General features: G+C 39.3%; 1 protein-coding gene across 3 annotated transcripts in view; it reads right to left on the reverse strand.

Moving 5' to 3' along the window:
• Nucleotides 1-25,199, reverse strand: part of LOC121951725 (netrin-G1-like) — an 82,049-nt gene extending 56,850 nt beyond the window's left edge. The window contains exons 1-2 of one of the 3 annotated variants that reach the window (XM_042498176.2): nt 24,910-25,199; nt 16,733-17,387 (exon numbers count right to left, since the gene is read on the reverse strand). In XM_042498176.2, the coding sequence (XP_042354110.1) occupies nt 16,733-16,978 (246 nt within the window). In that variant the 5' untranslated portion in view covers nt 16,979-17,387; nt 24,910-25,199. Of the gene's footprint in view, nt 1-16,732; nt 17,388-23,438; nt 24,038-24,909 lie in introns of those variants that run through there. The other 2 variants (XM_042498177.2, XM_042498175.2) reach the window with 2 other exon arrangements.
• Nucleotides 25,200-25,625: the final 426 nt, after the last annotated feature.

Below are 25,625 nucleotides of genomic sequence, written 5' to 3' on the forward strand. Positions count from 1 at the left end.
GTAAAAATTGATATCTCTCTTGTCAAGATACTTTAGAGAGAATGCTTAACGCGGGCAGAGATTTGTGTGTAAAATAAACACATCAGATAGATTTTTACAAGCATCTCTTTTGATCCTGTAAAGATAGGGCATGGCACTGACAGTGCCAGGGTTGTAGGTTTGTGTCTCATTGGTTTCGGCTGTGCTAAAAATAGTATTTTTTGGTAAAAATGGCCTCACCACATTTCACAAGATTAATATGTTGTAAAAAGTGGTGGGAAGGGTAAACAAACAGTACTTAAGTAAAAGTTAAATTATCTCGTGGAGGGGATTATGCGTCTTTGGTAGAGTGTGTGTGTGTGTGTGTGTGTGTGTGTGTGTGTGTGTGTGTGTGTGTGTGTGTGTGTGTGTGTGTGTGTGTGCGTGCGCACGTTTGTATGTGTACTACTGTATCAGTTAGTCTAATATTTTGTGCGCACATGTATGATGAGGTGCTCAAGGATCTCTTGTGGTTTCAGCGATTTATATATCTTAAAAATCTGTTTTTGACTGTTGTGGACCCTCATTGACTGCTGACTCCCCTCTCCTCTTAACCGGCCGCAAGGGGGCGCAAACTTTTGGAAAAAGGGCTCGGCTGAAAATAACAAGCCTTACCATCTGGTGAGGGTATATTTTGGCTTTCATTGTGGCTAAAAAACTGACATCTATAGGAAAGGCTGGTCTCATTTTGAACAAAAGCATCTGCAGGTTAATTCCATACTCGATATGTTGTTATTTTGATATTGTGACTATTGTGTGACTCGATATTGTCTTAGATTTTGGACATCTTAATATTGTGTCTTTCCCTGGTTTTACAGGCTGCATTACAGTAATGTGACGTAATTTTCTGCTAGCTTTTATGTTATTTGTAAGACTGTACTCGAATCAGAATTATGCCAGTCAAATTGGATTTGACTGTTCAATACACATATTCAGTGATTTGTTTTGTTTTCCATACAATGATTCAAAGTGTGACTGGGCTCTGGGGATGTTCACTGTGACAGTGACATTCATTTCATATATTAAACCTCAAACGTTAACTGCACTAACCACAGGTTATAAATGTGCAACATCATTTTTTGCCAATACTAGTTATCAAACAAAAGCCAGAGACTGTATTGTATTAATTTGCTGTGAGCTGTAAATTCACCACTTCTTAGCAGAAGGGTTCTGCTCTCTCCTCCTCCTCCATGCTGGAGCCTGCATGTCTGCATCTCCCTGTACCAAAGAGTAGCGTAAAAGTCCAGAGCACTCACGCTGCAGCAAAATCCGTGGACCAAAATGTACCCAGAAGTAACACTGCACAGAGAAAGAACGACTGCTCGACTTAAAGCAATCTCAGTAGACTGAGGGTCTCCGAATGATGATTTGAATCTCCGAATTTCAAGGGGCAGACCTACTTATTTGCCTTTACCCTCTTGGACATTATTTCCACATTACTGATGATTATTTATCGAAAATCTCATTGTGCAAAATGTGAGGATATTATGTGAAAGCACTAACAGTCAACCCTGCAATATTGTTGCAATATCATTATTGAGGAATCTGATTTTCTCCATAGCTACCCTCCTATATAAAAGCCCTAATTGTTGCTGATTTAAACCAGGGGAGCTGACCTTTGCAAAGCCAACAGACTACTATTTGTTCTAAATCATGATTGTCATTGATCACGTCAAGTGTAACAACCCTGAACTTTCATTACAAACCCAAATTTCTTAATCTACTCTATCTCTCTCCTATTATAGTTTAAAACAATTTAAAAACAAAACAAAAATGTAATGCATTCGTTACCCCAGAATGCCTCCACCCTAACAATACATTGATAAAAGTCTTTTAAACCATTGCATTATTGATTTAGGCTCTTGTTAGTTTCATATAAGCAGCTTTAAAACACATCAATCTGCCACTGAGGGATTCTAAGTGCTCTCTCATTGAGAGGAAAATCAGAGGACACAGACTTCAGTTCTCAGCCTTTTACAATGAGATGCAGGGGTCATCGCAGAGAAATTGATAGAAACTGGAATGAAATTGAGAGAGCCAAAGAAAGAACGAGAAGCGAGTGAGAGTGAAATTGCCGCATTGTTCATCAGTGTGTTAGCTCATAGTGTGTCAACTCGTCCTCCATCTTTTCAATCTGCATAGTTATTAGAGGCTTTTATTAATTTGAAATGCCAAAGTGGGGAATAAAGCATTACTGAAATGTCACCCTTTCACTGAGCATGATAAAATCACACCAGCCACTTTTGGAAACGGACATTCTTCCCTCCTGCACTTTCATCCCTCCCTCTTTCCCTCTCCACAGCACAGTCTCTTTCACTCTTTCCCAGAGATCGATATGGCCTGACAACATGATGGCTGGGTTTCCTAAGGGGAGGTGGGTCGCAACAGTTGCCTGTCATCTCGCCATTATTTCTCTCTTTCAAGTCTTGCCCCTTCGACTCAGTTCATGATTTCTCAAAATAAAAAATAAAAATGAATACAAAAACACAAAATTCTGCCTGGTAATACTTGACCTTTTCAAAAACAAAAAAACAAAACAAAAACAAAGCCAGTGTTTTGACTTCGAGGGAATTTTGGACTCACACAATGCAACGTGGATGTGCTGTACATATTAACACGTTTTAAGGTATAGTTCAACATTTTGGGTAGTACGTGTATTCCCTTTCTTTCCAAGAATAAGATCTGAAGCTCATTATCAAACTCATGCCTGTGCCTAGCACAGAGACTGACAGGGGGGAACCATAGACTGTATATAAAGATGGACGACACGCCCCCACTTACCCCTGCTATGCTGAAGTTAGGTTAAAATATCCGAGATAAGGGCATTACCATCTTGCGAGGTTGATGTCATTGAGAGCGTGCATATGCGCAGTAGCGATATCCGTGGTGGGTGAGTTCCTGCCAAAACACCCATCCAACCAATTGCGAGCAGCTCCATTGCATGCGAGTGCACAGATTGCCTGTCACAGCTGTCAATCATGGTGGAAAATACCTCTTTTGTATAATTTAATTACTTATAAAAACTGAGCTTATCATAAAAACAACACTTCAGGGTATTGACAACTACCTTTAGTGACAGAAACCGTCTTTGGGAAAAATTTATTTGGCGTGTACTTTTAGTTTTTAGTGTGGCCTATGTCCGTTCACTAACATGGAGGGGCGGGCCTCAGGACCTATAACACAGACAGACATCAGGGGGTGATCAAGATTGTTGTTATATTGTCCATCTTTATATACAGTCTATGGGGTAAACAGCTAGCCTGATTCCATTCAAAGACAATAAAATAAAAATATACCCAACAAAGACGTCACTTATACCCTTTCACACCAAGATTACCATGTGTACAAGAGATTTTAAACCTGGGAAAACCCGATTAAAATAATTGATAGACTGCTTTACAATTGCTTGTAGACCCCAGCTGTGTGCTCAGCTGTGCAGTAGATGAATATGCCTTTTTTTGTGCATGAGTGTGTTACATTCATTGTTACTGACAGGCCAAAAAACAGCTTAGCAAACAGTAGGAAGCAGCATGGAGGCCAGTGAAAATGTTACGGTTGTTACTTCTCTCTTATATATTTTGCTTAGTCAGTCTCTTTTAAATTCGAACGGGGGATAGCTGCTCTTTCTGCCCCGAAAAACACCAAAAAACGCTTTTAAACAAAATCAGACATGTTCCAGCAGGAATATGATCAGGATTTGGGGAGAAATTCACAACATCGGCACCCAAAATTAAGTTTCCCTGATGTTAACATGTAGCAGTGTAGGCTACATAATGTAAATGCTTGCAGTAGTGTGCCTCAGGTATACAGATAAAAGCATAAAGAAACTTGTCACAAAATTGTCCCCAAAGTAGAAAAGCCTGTTGGTACTGTTGTCTCTCTCTTTCTCTCAGTCTGAGCAAAGTCATATTCATACTTGTTTAAATGAATAGTTTAATAGTATTTTCCATCTTTTCTGAGCAGGAAGTTTAAAGGCCCATTCCATTTCGATGTCTGTCCCAAATATACAGAACTTAAATTCAGTGATTAAAGAAAATAAATGACCAGGCTATTATTTGAAGTTTTACAGTATTTTTTACATATGTTAACTTAGTTATTCAAAATGTAAGCACTTGTAAATTGTGAAAATTCAGTTCAGTTCAGATACTCCGGTCAACATCATATTCAAGCTCCTGTGTTGCATTGTGAGGTTATCTGCAGTGTTTTCATGTTAAATAGATGACTGTGGCCTTTTTCAAAAAAAAAAAGAAAAGGCCATCATTGTAACACACAGCCATGTTCCCAACATCACAGACTTTTGAGGTTAAAGCTTTCAAAGCGTTCCTCTCCCATGAGAGAACTGCTTGATTGCTTGACACTTCTCAGTCTGGCCAAAATTACAGACAGTGTCTTGAGGGAGGGGAAGTCCTTCACATTCACATGCACTTCCCTGCAAATAATGAAAAAAAAAAAAAACCTTTGGCAGATTGGTGAGCCAAGTTGAGTTTTTTTGGGCAGCAGCAGAGAGTCAGCCTGCCAAATAGCTTTGGAGTAATTCAATTACTGTATCTTTTACAAGAATCCCATTCAGCTTGTCAGGCATAAAAGGACGCTGAATGGGTGTAAAAGCACTGAAGGCTGGGGGAGTGCAAAGAATTTAATTTAATGGTGAAGGAATTCCCTTTTATTTTTAAAATTACTGTGTGGGCAGTCTTGTTACTCTGTCATTTCTTTATTGAAAAAGTGGCAGAACTGAGATGGACACGGCAAAATAGGACAGGGAAACTCTCAGAGCTGGGGGGAGTCAATCAGAAAATAGCTGAGGCCCACAGGTCACCACAACAACGTCATCACCAGGAGCGCATTCAAAGCTCTGAGTCACGGTGGCTCTCTAAGAACTACTGTCTTGTTGGTATTGAAAGGCCCCACATACGCTGAAATAACAAATTGTTTCCTGTGTACTGAGGTGTAAGACAAACACGGTGAATCACCGATGAAACATTCATGCTTGTATTACAGTACGCCTTTGCAAGGCAAGCGGCAGAAATGCGTCGGCATGTGAGTCTACAGCAAATTAGTTAAATGTGGCTGGACTACTGGAAGAAAGGAGGCTGAGTCATATCATGAGGTAAGAGGATTTCCTCTGAATCATGCCAAAATGCCGTCTTATCTGCTGCAATTTGGGTCCTCGAGGAGTAAATGCTAATGAGATTCATCTTTGTCACCATGCTTTAAAATTCGAACCTAAAGGGAACAAAAAAGATTTAATATCTTATGTAAAGTTTGTTGATGGAGAATTTGAAAAGAGATGAGAAGTAAGGATGCTGTCTGACTTTCAGAAGACTGATTTTCACACGTAAACCTAAAACTGCATTTGTCAAACTTTGTATAGAAAATACAATAATAAAATCACTCACAAAGAGTGTCTCATTTTTTTGTGTTGTAAAATTGAATCTTTGTTAGTTGGAAATCCTTATGCCAGATTTGTCTGTCAAATACAAAGTAAAAACATAGAAACTACCTATAATACCAGTTGACACCTTGATAGTAAGTGCTCTTAACACATTTTTTATTTTTATATTTTTACTTTGTACTTCTACTTCTAATTTGTACTTCTATAATTCTCTGTGCTTTACATCAGAGCAACTGTAACAAACCACAATTTCTCCCAGGGGATCAATAAAGTATCTCTGATTCTTATTCAGATAATTTGACCTCACTCTGGCATGAGCTATAACAGACTATGTTCTTTGGTAAAATGAGCACACTGCGTTTGATTTATTGATGACACTGTTTCTGAGCACAAAGGTTAATGACAGGTACCTCTCATGGAATAAAGTAGAGGACTTCATTGCGATTGGGATCAGGTGGGACCCAACAAAAACCTCACGGGAGCTGTCGGTTTTTACTTTGCTGCATATGAGTCCGGGCGGTCAAAAATTAAACTGTGGGTCCGAGGATTAGTTGGAATACAAATAAATTAGGGGCACTACTCCTAATCAGTGGTTACAAGTCTGTCTCTTTACCCTCCCACTAAAATGTTTAACTTATTCTTTCATCATCAGCACCACCATCTAATCCGTCATTATGTTGCAAGAGGTAGATAAACTGTTTTGAGTGTTAGAACCAGGCAGCAACTCTGGGGCTGAAAAATAAAGTCACAACAGAACTTGAGGCTGATTCCTGAAGTCAGTCAATCTTCATAGAGCTCCATGTTAAAATGCCCAACTTTACAGCAGGAATAAACATGTTTACAGCCTGGTACAAAAGATGCTTTTGGTCTCTGTAGATAATTTTCATCATTTATGACAGGAGATGAATTTTATATAACTCAAACGTTTACATTTTTGTTAAGGCCCAAAGTTATGCATTTTTAAGGGCGGGACCACCTCAAGTGACAGGCTGAGTGCCAATAGTATCCTCGGCTTCTCAGTCACATCCACCCCTCACACCTCCACAGCGCCAACCTTGTCCAAATATGGTCAATTAAAAATTCCAAATTGGTGACGGCCATTTATTTTCAGTCTGTGGTTACAACTCCTGCAACTTCTTTTATCATCACAATTTGATTAATGTGGCCCAATAACATTTTGAAAGTCGAGACGAGCTGCAAGATTGAATTATTTTATCCCCATTCATGTTAGCATATGGACTAAACAGGAAGTTGCTTGCTTGGCTGATGGAAGTCTCTGTTGCAATGCAATTTGTGCAGGTAAAGGTTGCATTAAATACATATGTAGTTACATTAACGCCTCCATCTGTAGCTGACTGTCATATGTTGTACATAATCAGCTCTCACTGACTCAAGTCCGACAGCTGATTATCAAACTGACCTCAGCCTGCAGTGCAGCTGTGACTTTTCTCTTAAACATCAATAACTAATTGTGACTGATTGCGCTGTTTGTTTTCCCATCTTGTAAAAACTCCAGTTTTATAATTTCCAATACTTCAGCATGCTGCTCTAATTAACCACAGCAAAGTAAACATACAATGTGATCGATTAATTAATCAGCAGGCACATCATCTTGTTCTCGGTGTAGATATGGATATGGTTTCTAAAAATACATATATATATATATATATATATATATATATATATATATATATATATATGAAGAGAGAGAGATAGATAGATGTGTACTTTATGTTATGGCTGCAAGACAATGATGCATATATCAAACTAAAAGAGAAAAAATATATCTTTATAGAAAAAAATAAACAATAAGAATAACCCTTAGCATATTTTGAAAGCATGCATATTTCGTAAGAATATGTATTTATCTTTAGAATAACCATAAAATATACAATATAACAAATACACTTGTACTTGGATAAACATACTAGCATGCTAAATTAATATGCGGGACGTGGCCTGGAGAGCATACAGAGGATCTCTGCCTCATGGCTCATGATTACATGGTTTATACAGGAATTATATGCCATTACTTTTTACCAGTAAAAGTACGAAAACTATATGAGAACAGCCTGCACAGTTTCACTGCATCAAACAGAGGGCCAAACATTGTCCATAAAGGTTTGACAGCCTGCCACATCACGCAGCTTGGTGTCATCATGTGTCAGTGAAAGTAGCAGAGTGTAAAATAAAATAAACCAACTGTACACATGTTTCTGTTTCACAACATGTTAACAGTTTATAAAACATCTTTATTTAAATATAGATATTGGAAAGTATACGGGTAACAGACAACTTCTTTTGTTAGTGAAGATAGTCTGATGTTCAGTTTACAGCAAAAACCCTGCTAATATCATCATTTGTGCTGAGAAAGCAAGTCTAACACACACCTACAGGAAAATATTCCAAACTGGCTTTTAAATATTACGTCTGCTTATTTATTTATTTTTTTTAAAGAATGAATGCGTATGGTTATAAGTGCTCTTTTTCAGACAGCAAACGTGCATTCAAATGTTAAGCTGTTCGGAAAGACTCCATCTAGTCGAACCCACAAAGCCTGTTTCTTTCTTTTATATCTCCATGCATAATTCATCCGTGCTTGTATTTACAACCCTCTAAGAATTAACCTGTCACATTCTCAGGGAATAACGCCGACATATCTCTATCTGTCCTCACCTCATATGGAGCATCCAACCTCCACATGTTCAAACAAGGCATGGATATTATGCGTCATCAGCTGACAGAAAACAAGGGACAGGAAAATTAAAAAGCCAGGAGACAAAAGAAGTGGCAGGCGAGTGAAAGAATAAATGATGACTCCCCCCCTCTCCTGGAGTCAGGGGACATGTTGCATGTCATCTCGGTGTCTTGGTACGCAGTGGTGCGGTGATGATGTGCTGGGCAGGGCCAGTTCAGAACAGAGTCAAGGGCACAGGGTTGACGGGAAGCTAAACGCTCCAACTGTTTCCTGTCCCCAAACAAATATATGGATGAATGAACCCCCCTCCCAAGAAGGAAGGGTACAGGGATCAAAGAGGCTGTTACTTGTGTGACCTCTGAACTGCTCGGTAGTTCAAGTGACTAGAGATGCTCAAAAAGGTTTGCCAAAGACATAGGTTGGCTCCAAAAACACTTTTTACTCTCCTGTATATAATGACTCTCTGGTTTTTTTAAACTCTTTTGAGTGTCGGTAATCTATGTAAAATGTATGCACTATATGATTCTCTTGAAAAAGTCCAACAATAGAATGGAACAAGTAGAGTTCAGGGCATGTGCACTAGTTTAGGCTAAAAATCCCAAATGCAGTGCACCACATTCTATAATTATGACATGTGAGACAATACAGAGTAACTACTGTGTATATATTTGTACACAGTATATTTATAGTGAATGAGTAATCGAGGGACTGATTCTGATTGAATTTCCCGCAATCTGGTGAATTTTTATGCACCAATTTGTGTCTTTTTTGCATCAATTTATGGTGTAAATATCTTATATTCTGTCAAAAAAGTCTTCTGCTAACATATAAATTGCCTCCAAATAGGGGTTGGCCATCTGGATAAGGAAGTGATGGATATTCACGTTTCTTATAATTTGGGTACTCACAACCCTGCATCCCAAATATTCCATCCATATGCAACTATTTCTGTAGGTTATTCAGTGTCACTCAGAATGCATTTTTATCAATATACTGTAAGTAGTTTTATATCAAACACATTTGCAAGCTGTTAGCTGTCAATTTTAAGTCTAAAAAATGATTAGTGTGATTGTGTTGTTGTGACTTGAAGCACTAGGTTTAACCTGCACGAGTTTAATTTTTGGCCACTTGGTGGCAGCAAACAAAGCTTAACATAACTGACAAATCAAAAGTTGATATTACATAGCCTTTATACAATGGCATAGGTTTTGTTTCAGTATTGGGTGGGACACATGAAATGGGGGCATTGGGGGTCCTCTACTACAAAATTTTCATCAAACTGGAAATTTTCTGCATTTTGGTAAATTTTTATGCAACAATTTGTGCCCTTTCTGCGTCAATTAATGGGCTAAATGTAAAAAAAGACATCTGCTACTTTCATCTTTTTATTTCGGGGGACAAATGCACATGTTCTTAATACTGAGGGGAACATGTCCTCACCTCCCCTCCCTCAGAAATCTATACCTTTGTATTTATAGCCAACAGCTGCCCATATCTGCATCTTGCAGCTGCCTACTGCAACTGACTGTTAACCAAAACAATGAGCTGAAAGACACAAAAAAGCCCTTTAGAGCTGAGAGGAACCTCAAAGTCTGGTGCTAAGTTTTGAAAGTTCGTCATTACAAATGACAACCCTTACTTTACAAGTTTTTTTTCCTATTACTTGTTACTTAAAGGCAAAGCAAACTAACAGTGTAGCTCCAGATTGTGTATTGGATTTGTCCATTTATACTATTATTGAATTAAATAATAAAAAGTTAAAATCCATCATTACTTAATAATTATTTTCCTAAGTAATTTAAATACTAACCGATGAAAACCTGTGCAGGTTTACTTTTGAGAGTGTGGAAAATGATCCCTCTTTCCATTGAGCTCATAATCTCTGTTCACCGGTAGCTGTTCTTTCCTCTTTTAACTTGTCTCCTACTGTTGAAGTCAATTGATGATGATGCACAGTTACTACTGAAACTCTACCACTGCAGCCTAACGTGAGCAGTTTTATCTAATACCACTACACTTGTAGGACGGTTGCATCTGCAGTCCTGTTTGACATGCATACAAGCTAATTTGAATGCAGTCAGAGTAATTTATTGTAGATAAAGGGTTTAGTAATGTAATTAAGTCATAAATGAAGTTCAAGGTTAAGGTTATCTTTATGAAATTAAGTGAAAAATCAAGATACAACATTAATGCAACAGTGAACAGACGAACCTCAGTATTCGGAGCCCTTCCGAGGTGCTCAGATTACAGCGAGAACGTGACGTCATATTTACACAAGGCCGATCCTGTCTAACCATAACCGTGTTGACAGCCGTGTGCAGACAACCTCTGAATCATAGATACACTCTAAGCTTCTTTAATAAGTTTCCTCTAAAATGTAAATGCCAAAGCAAGTTAGTAGTACATGAACATACTTTGTAGGAGAGCAGAAGCACCATTTTACAGATTGACTATTTCTGTCAGTGACCTCACACCGTGTAGCAAAGGTTACTTCCCTTTGTTTAGCCTTCTAATCGATTAATTTCCAAAACCCATTACGTCAATTCTTGTGGGCATGTAAGACGCAGATTGAAAGTTCACAATGACTCCCGTCATTGCCAGCAAAGATAAGTCTGCTGCATTGACTGTCAATAACGCGGCAGTCTCCGAGCAGCTTAGTGGGAGCTCTCGTCTCGTCTTTCCTTCCTAAGCCTCCGAGGGGGCCGTGTGGTGAACTGGCAGCAGCAACTCCTTTCATCCATTCTGAGAGAACTGAATAAAGTTCAGAGGAATTACAAGAATCTACCCAGTTAGACTCAGAGTAGCTGGAATAAGCACCATTACTGCATCAGTCTCACAAATGTTTATACAATTGCCAACGTGACGTGGATGAATCAGCAGGGCTGCGGATGACTGCGGAGCATGTGGGCCGATGACACCTAACTCAAAGCTCGCATTCATTCATTCAGATCTCCTGCCAGATTGCTGTGGATGTTACGTGAGAACAGAGCGTCTCTCAACTTCTTTCTCCGAGATTTTCCTCTTGCCGCGTTTTAAACCGCCAAACCACTGGGTGGAAAGTTCTCTAATCAGCGGGGTACTAATCCAAACACTACTCCAGCATGGCAGTCGCAGTTAGAAATGCTTGACAGGGTGGTCTATTTAACAAAACAGAATGTATTTACCCAGCAGATTCAGATTGTGAAAATTTTAAGACGCTGTGGCAGCCATCTGCCAAATGCTTATTTATGTTTTGTGGAATAAACACGTCCATGCCCATTTACTTGGCAACTACAAATGACTTGGTTTAAGTCTGAAATGCATGAAAATTAAACTCTCTCTCAATGAAGTCGATGTAATGGCCTGCCACTTTTGTGAATTACCATTAAATCCCCCAAAGCCAACCTGATTTAGACTTAAGAGAGGGTGAAAAGTGCTGTAATTAAAAACACTCCCATGTCCGTTAACCATATCAAAAAATATTATGAGAGCTTTTAGATGCCGATGACGTTCAGCAGGCTTTCTTTTGTTAGTTAGGCACCATGTGGGGCAATAGTCTTATATTTGTCTCGTCTATGACCATTCAAATGCGTCTAATTGGATAATTTGTATTAATCTATGAAAATGCTCAAAATCAAAATGATCCTTTTTTTTCGTTAGTTTCAACTGAATGCATGACTAAGAAACATTAACAAGATTGTAAAAAATAATGGCAATTAATTCAGCTTTCCTTTTAGATTACAGCGTATGTATTTCAACATTTTATCTTGCACGCTGCGTCTTAGATGAAAAAGACCTTAAATCGGTTTTGAATGATAGTGAGTGACAGTGCCACAGAGCACCACAGGAGAACAGCCTTAATACCAACACATTTTGAAGAGCCCCTGAAGGTCTGCAGCTAAAAATAAAAACAGGGCTAACTCCCTGATGCAGAACACCTGTCCTAGACACTGTTTATCCTGGACTCTCTTTATTACTTGTCCTCAAAATTCAGGAAAAAGCAGACTTGGTATTAGAACCAAACACCGAAAGGGTATCTCTCATCCAAAAAGTAAACAACCTTAAGTTATAAAAGATCCGCTCTTGAATGATTTATGCCCTTTTCATGCGCAAAGACTCTGTCATAACTATATTAAGCAGAGCTTAGTTTGGACAAAGAAAAACATCCTTGAGCGACAGAGATGGGAATCATAAGCACAAGACAGAGGGGAGGGAGGGAGAGGGGGACGAGCCATCCAGGATTCTTTGACCATCCGCTGTGAGGGAAACCAGCTCCTGGGGAAAGTGATTAGACTAGGCTCACTGCAGGCAACTTGGCGATTGGCTAAAAGAGCTCATTTGCATGCCGCTCTCATCTCCCAACAAACTCTCAGGAAGCACCGGTGGATAAGGTCACCGGTGTCAGTCTGCCTGTGTGCCAGCCGAGAATGTAAACAGATCAAACGTGCAACAGCCGTTTAAGCGAGTGCAGGAGGAGCCTGTGTTCTGGATCATCTGGACATTGATGACCTCAAATTCATGTCAGAGGTGATCCTGGCAGTCTGACAGCCAGATGTAGGGACGGCTGAGTAGTCACATAACAAAAGCTTTTAGTCAGGTAAAGGTACAGCTCGGATTTAAGCGTTAGGGGGTATGGGGATTGTAAATGCTTTATTTTATCCGTAATTTGAACAGGATCACTGAGGTCCTGTTATGGCAGGTTGATAACCTTTGTCTTCCTTGACCCACAGTGATATTTAAAGTAGAAATAGGTAAGTTTTATGCTTTAACTTATCATTATGAAATAAATACCAATTGCACAGTGTAATGGCTATAGAATAATGACACCATCTGTGTTTAAAATGATTCCCTCTAAGCCACGTCTGTCTGCTGCTGGTTACAGTCTCCTGGGAAAATTAAGGCTTGATTTATGGCACAAAGGAGGTGTGTCAACAGAGAGAATTTTTTGTCTATTTATCTGTTTTCTATTGGTAGCTATCCCCAGTTACCAGAGACTATCAGTGTGAGTTCTTTGCTCTTATTTTTTCCGGTCACAGAACCTGTGGCTGGTGGAATAACCAAAATAACTGTCTAAACCTTACCTGACAAAAGAAAAACAGCCACATTTTTTGGCTCTGAGGGAAAGCTATCCAGCTATCCACGGATGCCAGTCTGCAGTTTTTTGGTCTGCTGATGGATGAATTTATTTGTTGTTGGGTTTTTTTGTTTTTTTTTTAACTTTTTTGTTTTTTATAGCACAGACACTGACTTCCAAGACAAATTTCCCACTGGGACCGTTAAGTCCGATCTAATCTAATTCCTCCTCCGTATGGTGATCAAACTTCTTCTACTTATGATTCGACTTTTCATTGACCTTTAAACTTCATGATGAGTTAGTTGAGTGTTCTTCTGTTCTTGACCAATTGTTGTATTTCATCAGCATCTGTTGAAAACAGATCTGTACAATTCATTTTTTTTTAATTGAAGAGAATATATAACGAGACAGAGAAGCTACAGTTTTGCCACACTGAGTCTTTGAGGGTGAATTCAGGCACATCATTGATGTGAGCTAAATGCTAATGTTTATAGTGTTCACAATCTTATGTTAGCTTGTAACGTCTTCTAACATTTACTCAATAGAACTGCTAGATAAAATTCAGGGTATCATCAAAGATACTACAAGTCATCTTTTGGGGAACATGAACATAAATGTCTATACCAAATTTCAAATTTCATAGCAATCCATCCAATCAAGAATTTTACTGAGAATTTCAAGTGTTAACCTGATGGATTTGTTAGTGGAAAAATGAAAGGATCACCAAAGTTACTGGGATTTATTATATGGGAACCATGATATCTATACAAATTTGTGCCAATCCATCTTGTAGTATTTGATGTATGTCATGTATGTAAGTGAAAACGTTTCTAATGACCCTAAAGGAAAAGCAGCTGATGACCTAAGGTAGCAGAATGCATATTGGTTCCAAATATCTGTTATCAGTCTCATTAAGTACTAGAACAATATGTCAACCCCTAAAAATAAGTATATTTAGTCTATGTGATGAATTATGCAAATATAGGAGGCAATATGTATGCAGTATACCACGTATGAAAATATATCTCCAAAGAAACAAAAAGGGAAGCATGGACAGAGATTTGACAAAGCATCTTTAACCACCAACAGTTACTGTAATGAAATTCAGTATCAGCCCAAAACCTTTTGACTCCCTTTGTCTCTATTTTGCTCTTTTTCGTGTTATGTTGATGTTGCGTATTCGAAATAGTCAGAGCTGATAAAGGTTTCACTGTTCTTTTTGATATAAAGCTTCACAGAACGTCACACGCGACTGGAGACCAGCTCCTTTTTCATCCTACAGTGGCATTAAATGTCTCAATGCCATCTGGAGCTGCGAGAGTAGAAACTCTGCATTTAAGATGCCCATTTTAATTGGTAAATATTTACTTGCAGGAGCTCTCGACGGGCACACACACGACTTCTAATGAAGCACTTTAAAGCCTATGGGCTCTTGCTGCTTGCTTTGAGTGTGATTCTAAACAAATGCAACCTGGGGTTGAACTGTAGATAATACTTGATAAGGGCCAGTAAAACACAACGCTAAACACTGCGGTGAGCATGCAGTGCATAATAACTGCTCTGGTACAATTACCCTGTCACTGTGAACACTGAACTTTCTTTGTGCCTTTGTGTCTTTGTCTCTCTGTGTGTGTGCAGACCTGATAGTGGTGTGACTGTGTATGTGAAGTCAGATGTACAAGTGTATGTGTGTCTGTGTGTGATTACAGATGTAGGACTGATTGGCAAAATCCAATATCACAATAGTTTTGACCAAATACTTTTATATGCATATGTTAGGGATGGGTATGAGCGCTTGAGTACTCATTGGGACGTCAGTATTCGTTCATCGTGTATACTAATTGGTGCCCAACCTCCAAAATATGAAAATGACTGTTGTTTTTTTGCTTTTACTATTAAGAAAGGATAAAATCTCATTTTACTGTAGAGCTGCATGCAGTTTATTGCTTCACTCATCGCCTCTTTGTCCTGATCTCGCTCTCTCTCTCTATTTGTCCAGAGACTACTGCTGCAGGAGTGTGAGGTCCACACCAAGCAACAATGGGTAAGAATCTGTCAGCACGCAGACACACGCACACACACACACACACACACACACACACAGTGACAGGGCCAACTGTCAGCATCACACAGCTAATGTTACCTCATGGTTGTTAACAGGACAGAATGGAGCCGTTTTGGTGTCGGTGTGAGTTTGTTGGTGCTGTTTAATGGCTCAGTGCTAACTGGGCAGACATCGAACTGATCAGGAGAATAGCGACTGATAGAGACTGTCTATCAGTGCTGCGTCTAACCCATGTAATGGCAGCAACAGAAAGTTTTCTGATCATTCTTATTTTAGAATGTATGGTTTAAAAGGCTAATTGAAGCCTGTTTGTTAAAAAATGAATTTCAAACAATGGCCAATTTACAACCCAATTCTTACCTTAGATTTTATTTTTGGGTGTACTGAAGTACACCCAAGTAGTAGTAAGTAGTAAAAATGTAATGCCAGAACAATTTTGAAGTTATGTAAAATGTTCATTTCTGGTGCATATGCAGACTGCAACAATTTTTCCCGTAAAATTCTAGCAGCTGTAATACAGCATAATACTGTTGTTTTACAGTGCCACTACTGTATTTACTTCAACATTATATTCACGTTACATTTATTACAGTATTCTTACGAAGAATGTCAAGTTTACAGTGTAATACTGTAGCTAAGCTGGTGTCTGTTTTGTTTGTTTGTTGTTTCTTTGTTAGGCCTATTTTTGGTAAAATAAAAAACACTACATGTGTAAAATCATACAGCAGCCTACCGTTTATGATAACTGCTGTTTTGGCTCAAAAAAGTAGTATGATTTACAGTGTTTTACTGTATTTTTGATAAATATATTGCTTTTGGAATTTGACTGTATTTTTACAGCAATTTATTTCAGTGCTGTTCATTATTAAAATAATTTAAAGAGGAAAATGATATTAGTAAGTAATATTTAAGTTCTGCAACGGCATTCAGCGTTTTATGAGAGAGCACAAAATCTATCACGTAAACTCAAACAGATTGCAAAAGACAATTCACAAGATATATATAGACACATGACATTTTGGCAAAGATAAATAAAGCACTGCTGGAAAAATGACACTTTTCATTTAGCTCAGGCAGAGGAGACAGATGAGCACAGAAATTGTTGTAATTTTGCTCTTATTCATGCTCTATGACTTGTTGCGTGAATGCTCTGCACATGTACGTCTGCACGAATGATTATTCGGCTCTGTAAGTAAATAACCTGTGTGTCCTTATGCAGTATTAGTGTCCATATGTGAGTTGATGTGCACCTGCTTCTCTGAGTGTTGTGTATATATTGATATGTGTCTGCACCTATTGTGTGTATGTCTATCTTGTGACTGTGCTGCCGGGTGTTAGCACTTCTATCCTAATGTGCACACTGGGTCTGTGTGGACATTAATCTCTGCTGCAGCGGCAGCACGTTGCCTTGTATGCACTGCTCTCTATCCCTGACCCAGTATGCTGTGTGATGCTGCCTACAGCCTCATTTGTCTCCATCAGGGGACAGGCGAGGTTACGACTCACCAAAGCGCAGTACGTTTCTGGTGGATCTCCACACGTGATATTTGGGGGGTCGAGGGCCACTCGTAGGTACTTTGTCATATCTGTGGCTTCTGGCTGACAGGCCATGTAGTCCCACGCCAGGCCCTCCTCTGTATAGATCTGGGACTTGCACACGTCATAGTGTCCCCAGGCCGCCGGGTAATGTTGCATGGCATGTGCCACGCTGGTGCACACAGCTTGCAGAGTGAACAATACGGGCCAAAGCATCGCTGATATTGTTGTGTATGGTCTCTGTGGAACTTCTTTTTGTCTTTACAGCTGCTGCTTCGTCACAGGAATGACAGTATCACTGAGAATTTCCTAAATTTACTGCAGCTTTGAATGGCGCAATGATGCATTTGGGAACTGTGGCAGCATGTTGCTACTTTTGCGCAAGCAGCTTCAGGCAACGATTAGCCCCCATTCAGTTATTTTGTCTTTGATTGCTGCCACTTCTGCCTGGCTGATGAGGTGTGTCAACAAGGGAGCTTCTTCACAAGTGTTGGGCGTTGATGAGAGGGTCAACTAACGGTCAGATGTGATGTGCAGAGAGGAGTGACACTCCTCATAAGTCAGTGGCTGTCAGACGTCTTAGCTTGATCTCTTGTCAGTTGCGGTTTTTGCAGCAGACGGCATCCTGAAGGACAGAAAAAAAAGACAGTTTGGTGAATTAAACAGGTCACATAAAACATTGGAAACACTGTTTTAAAATATTAACAGAGGGTCTGGCTGGTTTAAAGGCACTGAGGTGGATAAGTATTGCATCTCACTACCTACTACCACTCACACACACATACATAATGTATACACAAAGCAGGGTTGCACTGTTTATATGTATCCCACAATAATAACCTTGCCAAAATCACTGTATACGATTCAAATGGAGCTTGTTCTGAAAAGCCTAATCTCCATTTGATTTTCATACAAAAAGGCTTATTTCCATGTGTCAAGTCACTGCATTTAAGTTATTGCTTTTTCCAATTCTCCTGCTCCTTCACAGCCGAATGTGGAGTTGCGTTTGTCCCGATGCCTTCGGAGGCATTTGGGAAATATTAAAGTAAAATTGGGAGACAGAAATGGTCTATTTGAGGGATTGTGCATTTCTCTGAGCTATCACAAACCATCAGTCAGATGGCCTAAGTCATCAGGTAATGGTGCCTGGCAGCAGTCAATGGAGACCCACACCATCTCAATGTCTCAGGTACAGCGTGTGCGGTAGTGGGGAAAATAAAATTGAGCAGCTATATACAGCTGCCTGCAACAGAGTAATGACACTGTAAATAGGAGTTAAGTTACTGTTGACTGTCAATGCGCTCAGACGGCCTGAGGTTTTTTTCCGTAGTGAAAAGAAGTCTTATGTTCCCGCGAGTGGCTGTTTGGAAAAATGTACTTACATTTCAATTCAACCTTTGCCAACTCAGGGTACAATTTAAACGAGCATGTACAGTTATCCTCCTTAAAAGCCCATTACAAGTTCACAGTGTCACATCACATTTATTCTGATGCAGATCCAGACTTTAAAAAATTGCCCGGCACATTCAGCCGGTACGTGCAGATGAACCAGTGACTTTCCGGTCAGCAGCTTTACGACTCCACCCTCCAGGCTACTGCCGTGACTGACAATCACTGCAGAAACAAATAGGTTTCAGGTAAAATGGAGAGCATTGGAGAGTCTTTTATGTTCAGAGGAAACGGCTACTTCAGGATTTTTGTTACAAGATTACAATTTTTATCCAGAGATTATCAAGTCAAATCAAATTAATTACCGGATGGATTTCAGTAGAAAGGTTTATCGTGTGAGAGATTTGGGGAATTTCATCTTCACACATGCAGGCTAGTTATCATTGCTCCCTGCTGACTGTGGAGGCATTAGAATTCAGTATTTCAGCTTGGCCATCTTTGACTGAAAATTGTGCCACTTTTAACAGGGTTTGACCACATCTAAGGCAATTACCACTTTCCTCTCCCAACCTAATGCCCTTTTTACAAAATGACTATAGGCTTGAATACATTTCAGCTGTAATGACAGATGTTCATCTGAGCCAGGAAAAATTATCTGCACTGCCATTCAGGCTCGGCAGACCCTTCAAAGTGAGCCATGTCAGGAGGTATCTGTGGACGGCTTCATTTGACAGACCTCTGGTGGGAGAGGAGAGAAGACTGTGGGGAGGGGGGGTGTACACTGTAAGATCTGACAAGTTGATTTTACTTAAAAAAAAAAAAAAAAGAAACTAATTATGTTTAAAAATGTCTGTAAATATATGAATTGATGTCTGTATTATATCTAATTGTTAAGTTTACTTAAAATTTTGTTATGTTTACTTAATTTTGTGAAGTTTTTGCAACTGAAAAATGACACGTTTAATTAAATAAATTTTTCTAAGTTTTAGCAACTTCAGTAAACCAAGTTTACTGTGCTATATGTCTGTATTCTGATAGCTGCAAACTAGCCAATCATATTTGTATTTTCTTAACTTTAAGTGGCGTGAGTGGTAGTAGGTAGTGAGATGCAATACTTATCCACCTCAGTGTCTTTAAACCAGCCAGACCCTCTTTTTCTTAACGTGTTGTCCTTGGGGTCATTCTGACCCCAAATGAAATCTTATGCTGTCAAAATATGTCAAACCAGGCGGGGTCATTTTGACCTCAGAGGACAGGTGAATGGCAATCGGGAGGACATAATGGGACGTTAAAAAAACAGAACAGATCTCCTAACTCTATCATTTGCAAAAATCATCTTTGTGATGATCAAGTAAAGTCAGACTAATTTGGTTTACGGAAGTTTATAACACTAACAAGAACAAGGTAATTTCAGCTGTCATTTTTAATTTGCAACAACTTCAAAAAATTAAGTAAATATAGCTGAATTTTAAGTTAGCTTATAAATTGGATATAAAGTAAACATAAATTAAGATTATTTGTTATATTTACTTTGCATTTTTAAGACAATCGGTTTCCAAGAATATTTGAAGTAAGATTAACAAGATTTTACAGTGTACCTGGAATTTTTTTTTGTCTCTTTAAACATGCTTGTGTCAATCAACAAGATGATTTGATAACACGGCTGGAGCTTTGAGTGATGAATAAGCCATTTCTTTCACTGGGGTGTATCAAATTTCATAAATATAAATGTCAGTCTTGGGTCAAAGATGCATCATGAGGGTGGACTGCTCTCAACTCACAGGCCAGACACACACACACACACACACACACACACACACACACACACACACACACACACACACACCAAGATACCCCCATGCTGAGGTTGACTTTCATTATACAGACAGCTAAATTAGGTACCAGCTGCAGGGTCGTGGAGGTCGCCTATCTTATTTTTATTTAATAGGGAACATTCAAAGCTAATAAGTGACAGCAAATGGAGCTAGCCACGAGAATATTGTATTTAATTCATAGACACTTGGAGTAATGAAAACTATACAGATGAAAGGAAGGTGCCAGTGAACCCCCAATGACAGATACCATTCAACATCAGAACACTACTAAGGTGACAGAAAAAGACATTACGCGCGGTAGGTTATTTCTGCATACAAAAAGTGTTCTGACACCATTTAGAAAGCTAATTCCCCCCCTATAGAAACATCAAACAAATGACTAACATTTTAACTCGTGGAAACGCAACAGTAAAATTAGAGCCTTCTATCATTGTTTCCCCTCCCACTGAATGAAAGATGTGATTTAAACGCTGTCCCCAAACTTTAGCCCTGTTAAAGACCAGGAATAATCGGCTACAAAAAGCAGGAATAATAGGCTACAGAAAGCCCAATTTTAGACCATATTTCAGGGTCCCCACAGTCATGGAAAACCTGGAATAGTCATGGAATTTACCACTGTCATTTTCCAAGCCTAAAAAAGATGTGAATTTAGTAGAATACATTGACATTTTTGGAAACAGCATAGAATTTTGTTGCTTGTAATGAATTAGTTGTTGCTTCTATGGATAATCTTCCACACAGTGTAAAAAACATAACCAACTATTTGAGATTCAAAAGGTTGTTTTATAGTTTTCATACAAAAAAACACACAAAACAATCACATTTGGAGTAAAGTAAACCATGCAGCTCTGTTTATTTCATATGTTGTGAGTGGTCATTTAAGGTTATTATGGGTCCTTGAAAAGTCATGGAAACTTTTTGAAATTTTGCCCATGAAAATGTGTGGGAACTCGGGTGTTTTAAAATAACCATTAAATATATTATGAATACAGTACAAAACTATAAATAAGTAACAAAAGTACTGTATCCCCCCCGCGTTTAAATGTTTACATCTACTAAACTTCACTTTTCAACCTTGAATAACTGAAATTTATATGCCGAAAGACAAATAGACACATAGTCCACATTTATTAAACATCTTGTTAATGTTAGCTTGCTCATTGGACTGCATCTATACCCACTGATCAATACATGTTATTTAAACGCCATCTCCAAGCTTTAGCACTGTTTTACACCAGGATTTATCGGCTACATATAGCCTGATTGGAGACCATATTTTACAATAATTATTTATTAGTACTGTAAGTAAGTACTGCATGTACTTATGAATGTTTATTTATGTCATATACACAGATTCTCTTTACTCTTTCATCTAGGCTAAGACTAGATGTCTATGAACTTTTACTTTTCAACCTTGAATAACTGAAATCTGAATGCCTAAAGACAAATAAATTCAAACATCAAAAGACAAATAGACATATAGTAAACATTAATTAAATGTTTTTTCAACATTAAATGCTCATTGGGTATTATATACCCTGTGGCACTCAAAATGCAACGAGTAACTCAGGAATGTCATAATTTCACCGAGAAAAATATGAGGTGAGATTCTATATTAAAAGTCATCAATATTTGAGCAGCTCTCCATATGCAGGGAGAGAGAGAGCTTAGAGCTAAGGGTGACCACCTCACCCCCCCCCCTCCCTCTCTTTCCTTCACTTGTTTTTGAAGCCTCTGAAACACCCCCTTGTGTCCGCTTGCATTCCATCCCCTGGGCAGCTCAAGCATGGCAGAGTGTTTTAAAAGTCAGCAGGCAGCCGTGCCCCGTGGCTTATATTGGTTACAAACTCCCAGCCAGACTCTTAAAACCATGGCGGATGTATTCCATTCATTTTAGAGTAATCCCGCTAAAGTGTGGCTTTGCTCGATGTCTCAGTGTGGCTTTTCTGATCGCCTCCTGGCTCCCATACAGGGGCAAAGTGGAGGGGAAGCTGTCCACGGTGCTGAAATACAGGATATCAAATCTGCTCCTACTGCTTCTTAAACACCAAGTGATTTCAAAATGACACTTTTACAGAGTTTTTAATAGAAAAAAAGCGTCTGATAGCCTGAACTGATGCTCCCTCTGTGGTTTTTCCCGCAACAATTGCTATTTTGTTGCCTTTCTATATAGAGCACCTGGTCAGGATTTTGGATGTGCACACATACAATACCGCCTCGTTGTGTTTATTGATTCCGCTGACTTCCAACCAATAACTTCTGATCCACAGCCAGTTTGAGCAGACTGATGCTTTTGTAGCTGGCTGATGAGCGCAACAATAAACGGGTTAATGCTTCCAACGTTCTCCGAGCCAAGAACCAACCCTTCCATACGAGTCACAGTGGGATTGACTGGCAAGCAGAAGCATGTCTGTCCTGGCACGCATTTGTCTTCTTATTGTCTCTCACTCCTTCGTACCCTCTCTCTGGGTCTCTCACTCAATCCCTCAGTCCAGCTCTTTCTCTCCTCAAACCCCATCTCCATTTCTTTGTCTCTCCTTGCTGCACTAGATCCGTATAAGCACATAAAGCATTGCAATTAATGTCCAAGGGCTGCACCTTTAGCCTCTGCAATTGGAGTCACTTTTTATTTACAAGGACTGGCTGTGCTTTGCTACAAAGAGCTTTTTCCCTGAGAGGATGTGGTTGATGTGGAGACAATGCAAGGGGTTCCTCAGTGTGGAGCCTCAGCCAGAGAGCCAGCCTGCCTGCATCACTGCCACACATGAAATCTGATGCCATACATTATTCACAGTTCTCCTGAAGTACTAACATGCAAACACGCAGAATGTGTAGTTTTAATATACAGAATATGTAACATTCATACAACCAGAAACAGAACAAAGGACAAAGGTCCAGTAATTTTAGAATTTGTCAGGTTATAGGCACAATATAAATGAAAATGCAAAGAAAGTAACCATTTATCACTACTTAGACTTAAACAAAAGCTGAGCTCAATGTGTGCTGTGTCAGATTTTGCGCAGAGGCGAGGCACACCTATCTGACTTTACTGACCTGCTGCGCAACAGGTTACAGTCATAATCATTCATTTATCAAACCACCAAGGATAATGGTGATGTATTTACAATGAAAGCAGGTTTTGATAAAGTGGAAACAAATGCAAATCCGCATTTATAAGCTTTGCTAAATAAAGAAAACCTTCTCAAGTTAAACTTCCTACGGAGAAAAATGCAAAACGCTGTGGATTTTTTAAATTCTATTTCAGCTGCGCCGCTCATTCCTTATTCATTTAACCCACTTCAAACCTGATTACAGTTATAGTTCCGCCCATGAAACAGCCCACTGTAATTACCCTGTTATTGCCCATTTAGTCACGATTGTCATCATCATCATCATCCAAGTGACGGTATGCAAAAAGGAAAGTGAACAATCTGAATGCTCAAAATACTCACATTTAAAATGCGCTCCCGGGACGAGCTGCTTATTCAACAAGTTATTAACAGCCAAGAGTAGTTGCAGAAAGGTTTTCACACGCCTTTGACTGATTCTTCTCTCTTCAATTAATTCTAATTTCAACAGATGGATCAATAAAAGCGATGGATGCGCAGAAAGCGCGCATTCGCGTAAAGACAACAACGTTTTCTCAACTTTTCTTTAAACTTTTGAGTTACACTAAAGCTGACTTTCCTTCCAAATAACGCTCCGGGTTCACATTTAGACCCTTTTCTTCCGCGCTTACAAACGCCGCCGAATCTCGACTGACGTCCACACGAGCTGTTTGGCTTTACGCAGCGCTGCTCTTGGCGCAGCATTCATCGGAATGGCGCACAAGAAATACTTCAAGTGGGATTCACAGCGGTCGCCGGTTCGCTGAAGTCCATCAACACGTATTAGAACACATCCCGATGGGGAGCAACTCTTTGGAGTCGTTTGGGTAGATTTCTCAGCTGAGTTGTGGACGGGAGAGGAGGAGAGAGATAAGCAATCTTCCTCAGATGGAGCCACTATGTCCAGTTACATACGAGCGCTCCGCCGGGTCCTAAAGATAATACTGACTTGCTTGTAAATCTCAACTTCAGCCGTTGTTTTTACGCGGTTGTTAAATTCGAGCAACTGCGCAAAAATAGTCAGCCTTCCCTCGGGTCGTTTATTCTAATGAGAGAATCAGCCGCCGTATCTTATCTTTTTTTGCCACCGAGGCTGATTTTTTCTGTTTTAAATGTAACTCATCCCTAGAATTTCACAAAGCAAATGACTCGATCCTTCAGTGATGCTTTTTAAAAAATAAAAATAAAATTGATCATTTTCTCCCGTTTATTCATGTCAAGGGAATCATTTTAAACTCGTATCATGATGCAAATTGATCGGTAAGCGGAGACATATCTGCAGTAAAATCTAATCTTCTATTTAAAGTTGCTCATGCTGTAATTACTCAGAGATGAGCTGCATCGCTCTCTACAGCAGCGTCCAACTCTTCCAGCCCCAACAGCTGCAAACCTAAACGCACCGATGTCATTTGAAAATCACAAAATACAGCTACAGCATACAGTGATGACAATAATCACCTGTAATAAGGCTTAACAGAGAAGTCTTACCGAAGAGTGAACTCATTGAGTTTTTATTATCACATTTTAGGATCACTAACATGACAGGGAATGCGTGTAGAGAGTAAATCCACCGAAACTTAACCGAGGCAAGTCCTCAGGGCAGGAATTCAAAGTACGGCGCAATTAGGATGCAGAGTAAGTTGCAAGAATATATTCGCAGAAGAAATAAAAAACAACTCTACCTGAAAATATAATATCATTTGGTTGTCTGCCTTTACGCTGGAGGTCATAGACACAGATTATTACCAGAACAACACCGCTTAAGGACTCGATGCTTTCGGAAAACAAAACAAACAAAAAAAACCACAGATCTTACCTTCCATCTAAGAATGTGTGGGGTCGGAGCTGTTCTTGCAAAAAAATGGAAAAAGGAAATGGGAAAAACTCCCCTGGCTGGAGTTGTTGGTGTAATTATTCGGCGATTTTTTGGATGCGGAGCTGGAAGAATAACTACAGTTAGGTGCGTCTACCGGGCTCCCTTGGCGAGGAGTCATAGATGTCACCCTCTCCACTACAGGGTGCCAAGCAGCACGGCAAACAACCGCGGTGACAGGTCGCTTTGAACACGCATTTTAATTGTGGTGTAATGCCAACTGGTGGAGATTGCACGATAAGAACAACCGCGCCCATCTGAAGGTCACCACAGTAATTGAGTGGACCGTATCCCATGTCGCTGCAATAAAAGCTCAAAAGTACTGAGTAGCAGAATCAGTAACTCAACCCCTATATTCCCCTGTCATGCTTTTATATATGTGTAAAATGATTATCTTCCTTCAATAACAGAACAAAAAGGTCTGTTTTTTCTGTTTGTAAATCATCTAAGAAGAAATATACATGTGAAAACCTGCTGGAAAGTTTTTTTTTATTTTACATTTTACAGTTTTTGTGGTATAATCTACTGGCATCCATGTTCAGCACCCTGGCAACTCTACCACATGCTGGAGTGGGTTTTCAATGAAGAAAGTAATGTAAGATTTATTCAAATTATGCTTTAAACCACTTTATAACAATCCTTTAGGAAAGTAGTTTGTG

The sequence above is a fragment of the Plectropomus leopardus genome, chromosome 12 (assembly GCF_026936395.1).
Source record: "Plectropomus leopardus strain MGB_pleo_1.0 chromosome 12, ASM2693639v1, whole genome shotgun sequence".
NCBI lineage: Eukaryota > Metazoa > Chordata > Actinopteri > Perciformes > Serranidae > Plectropomus > Plectropomus leopardus.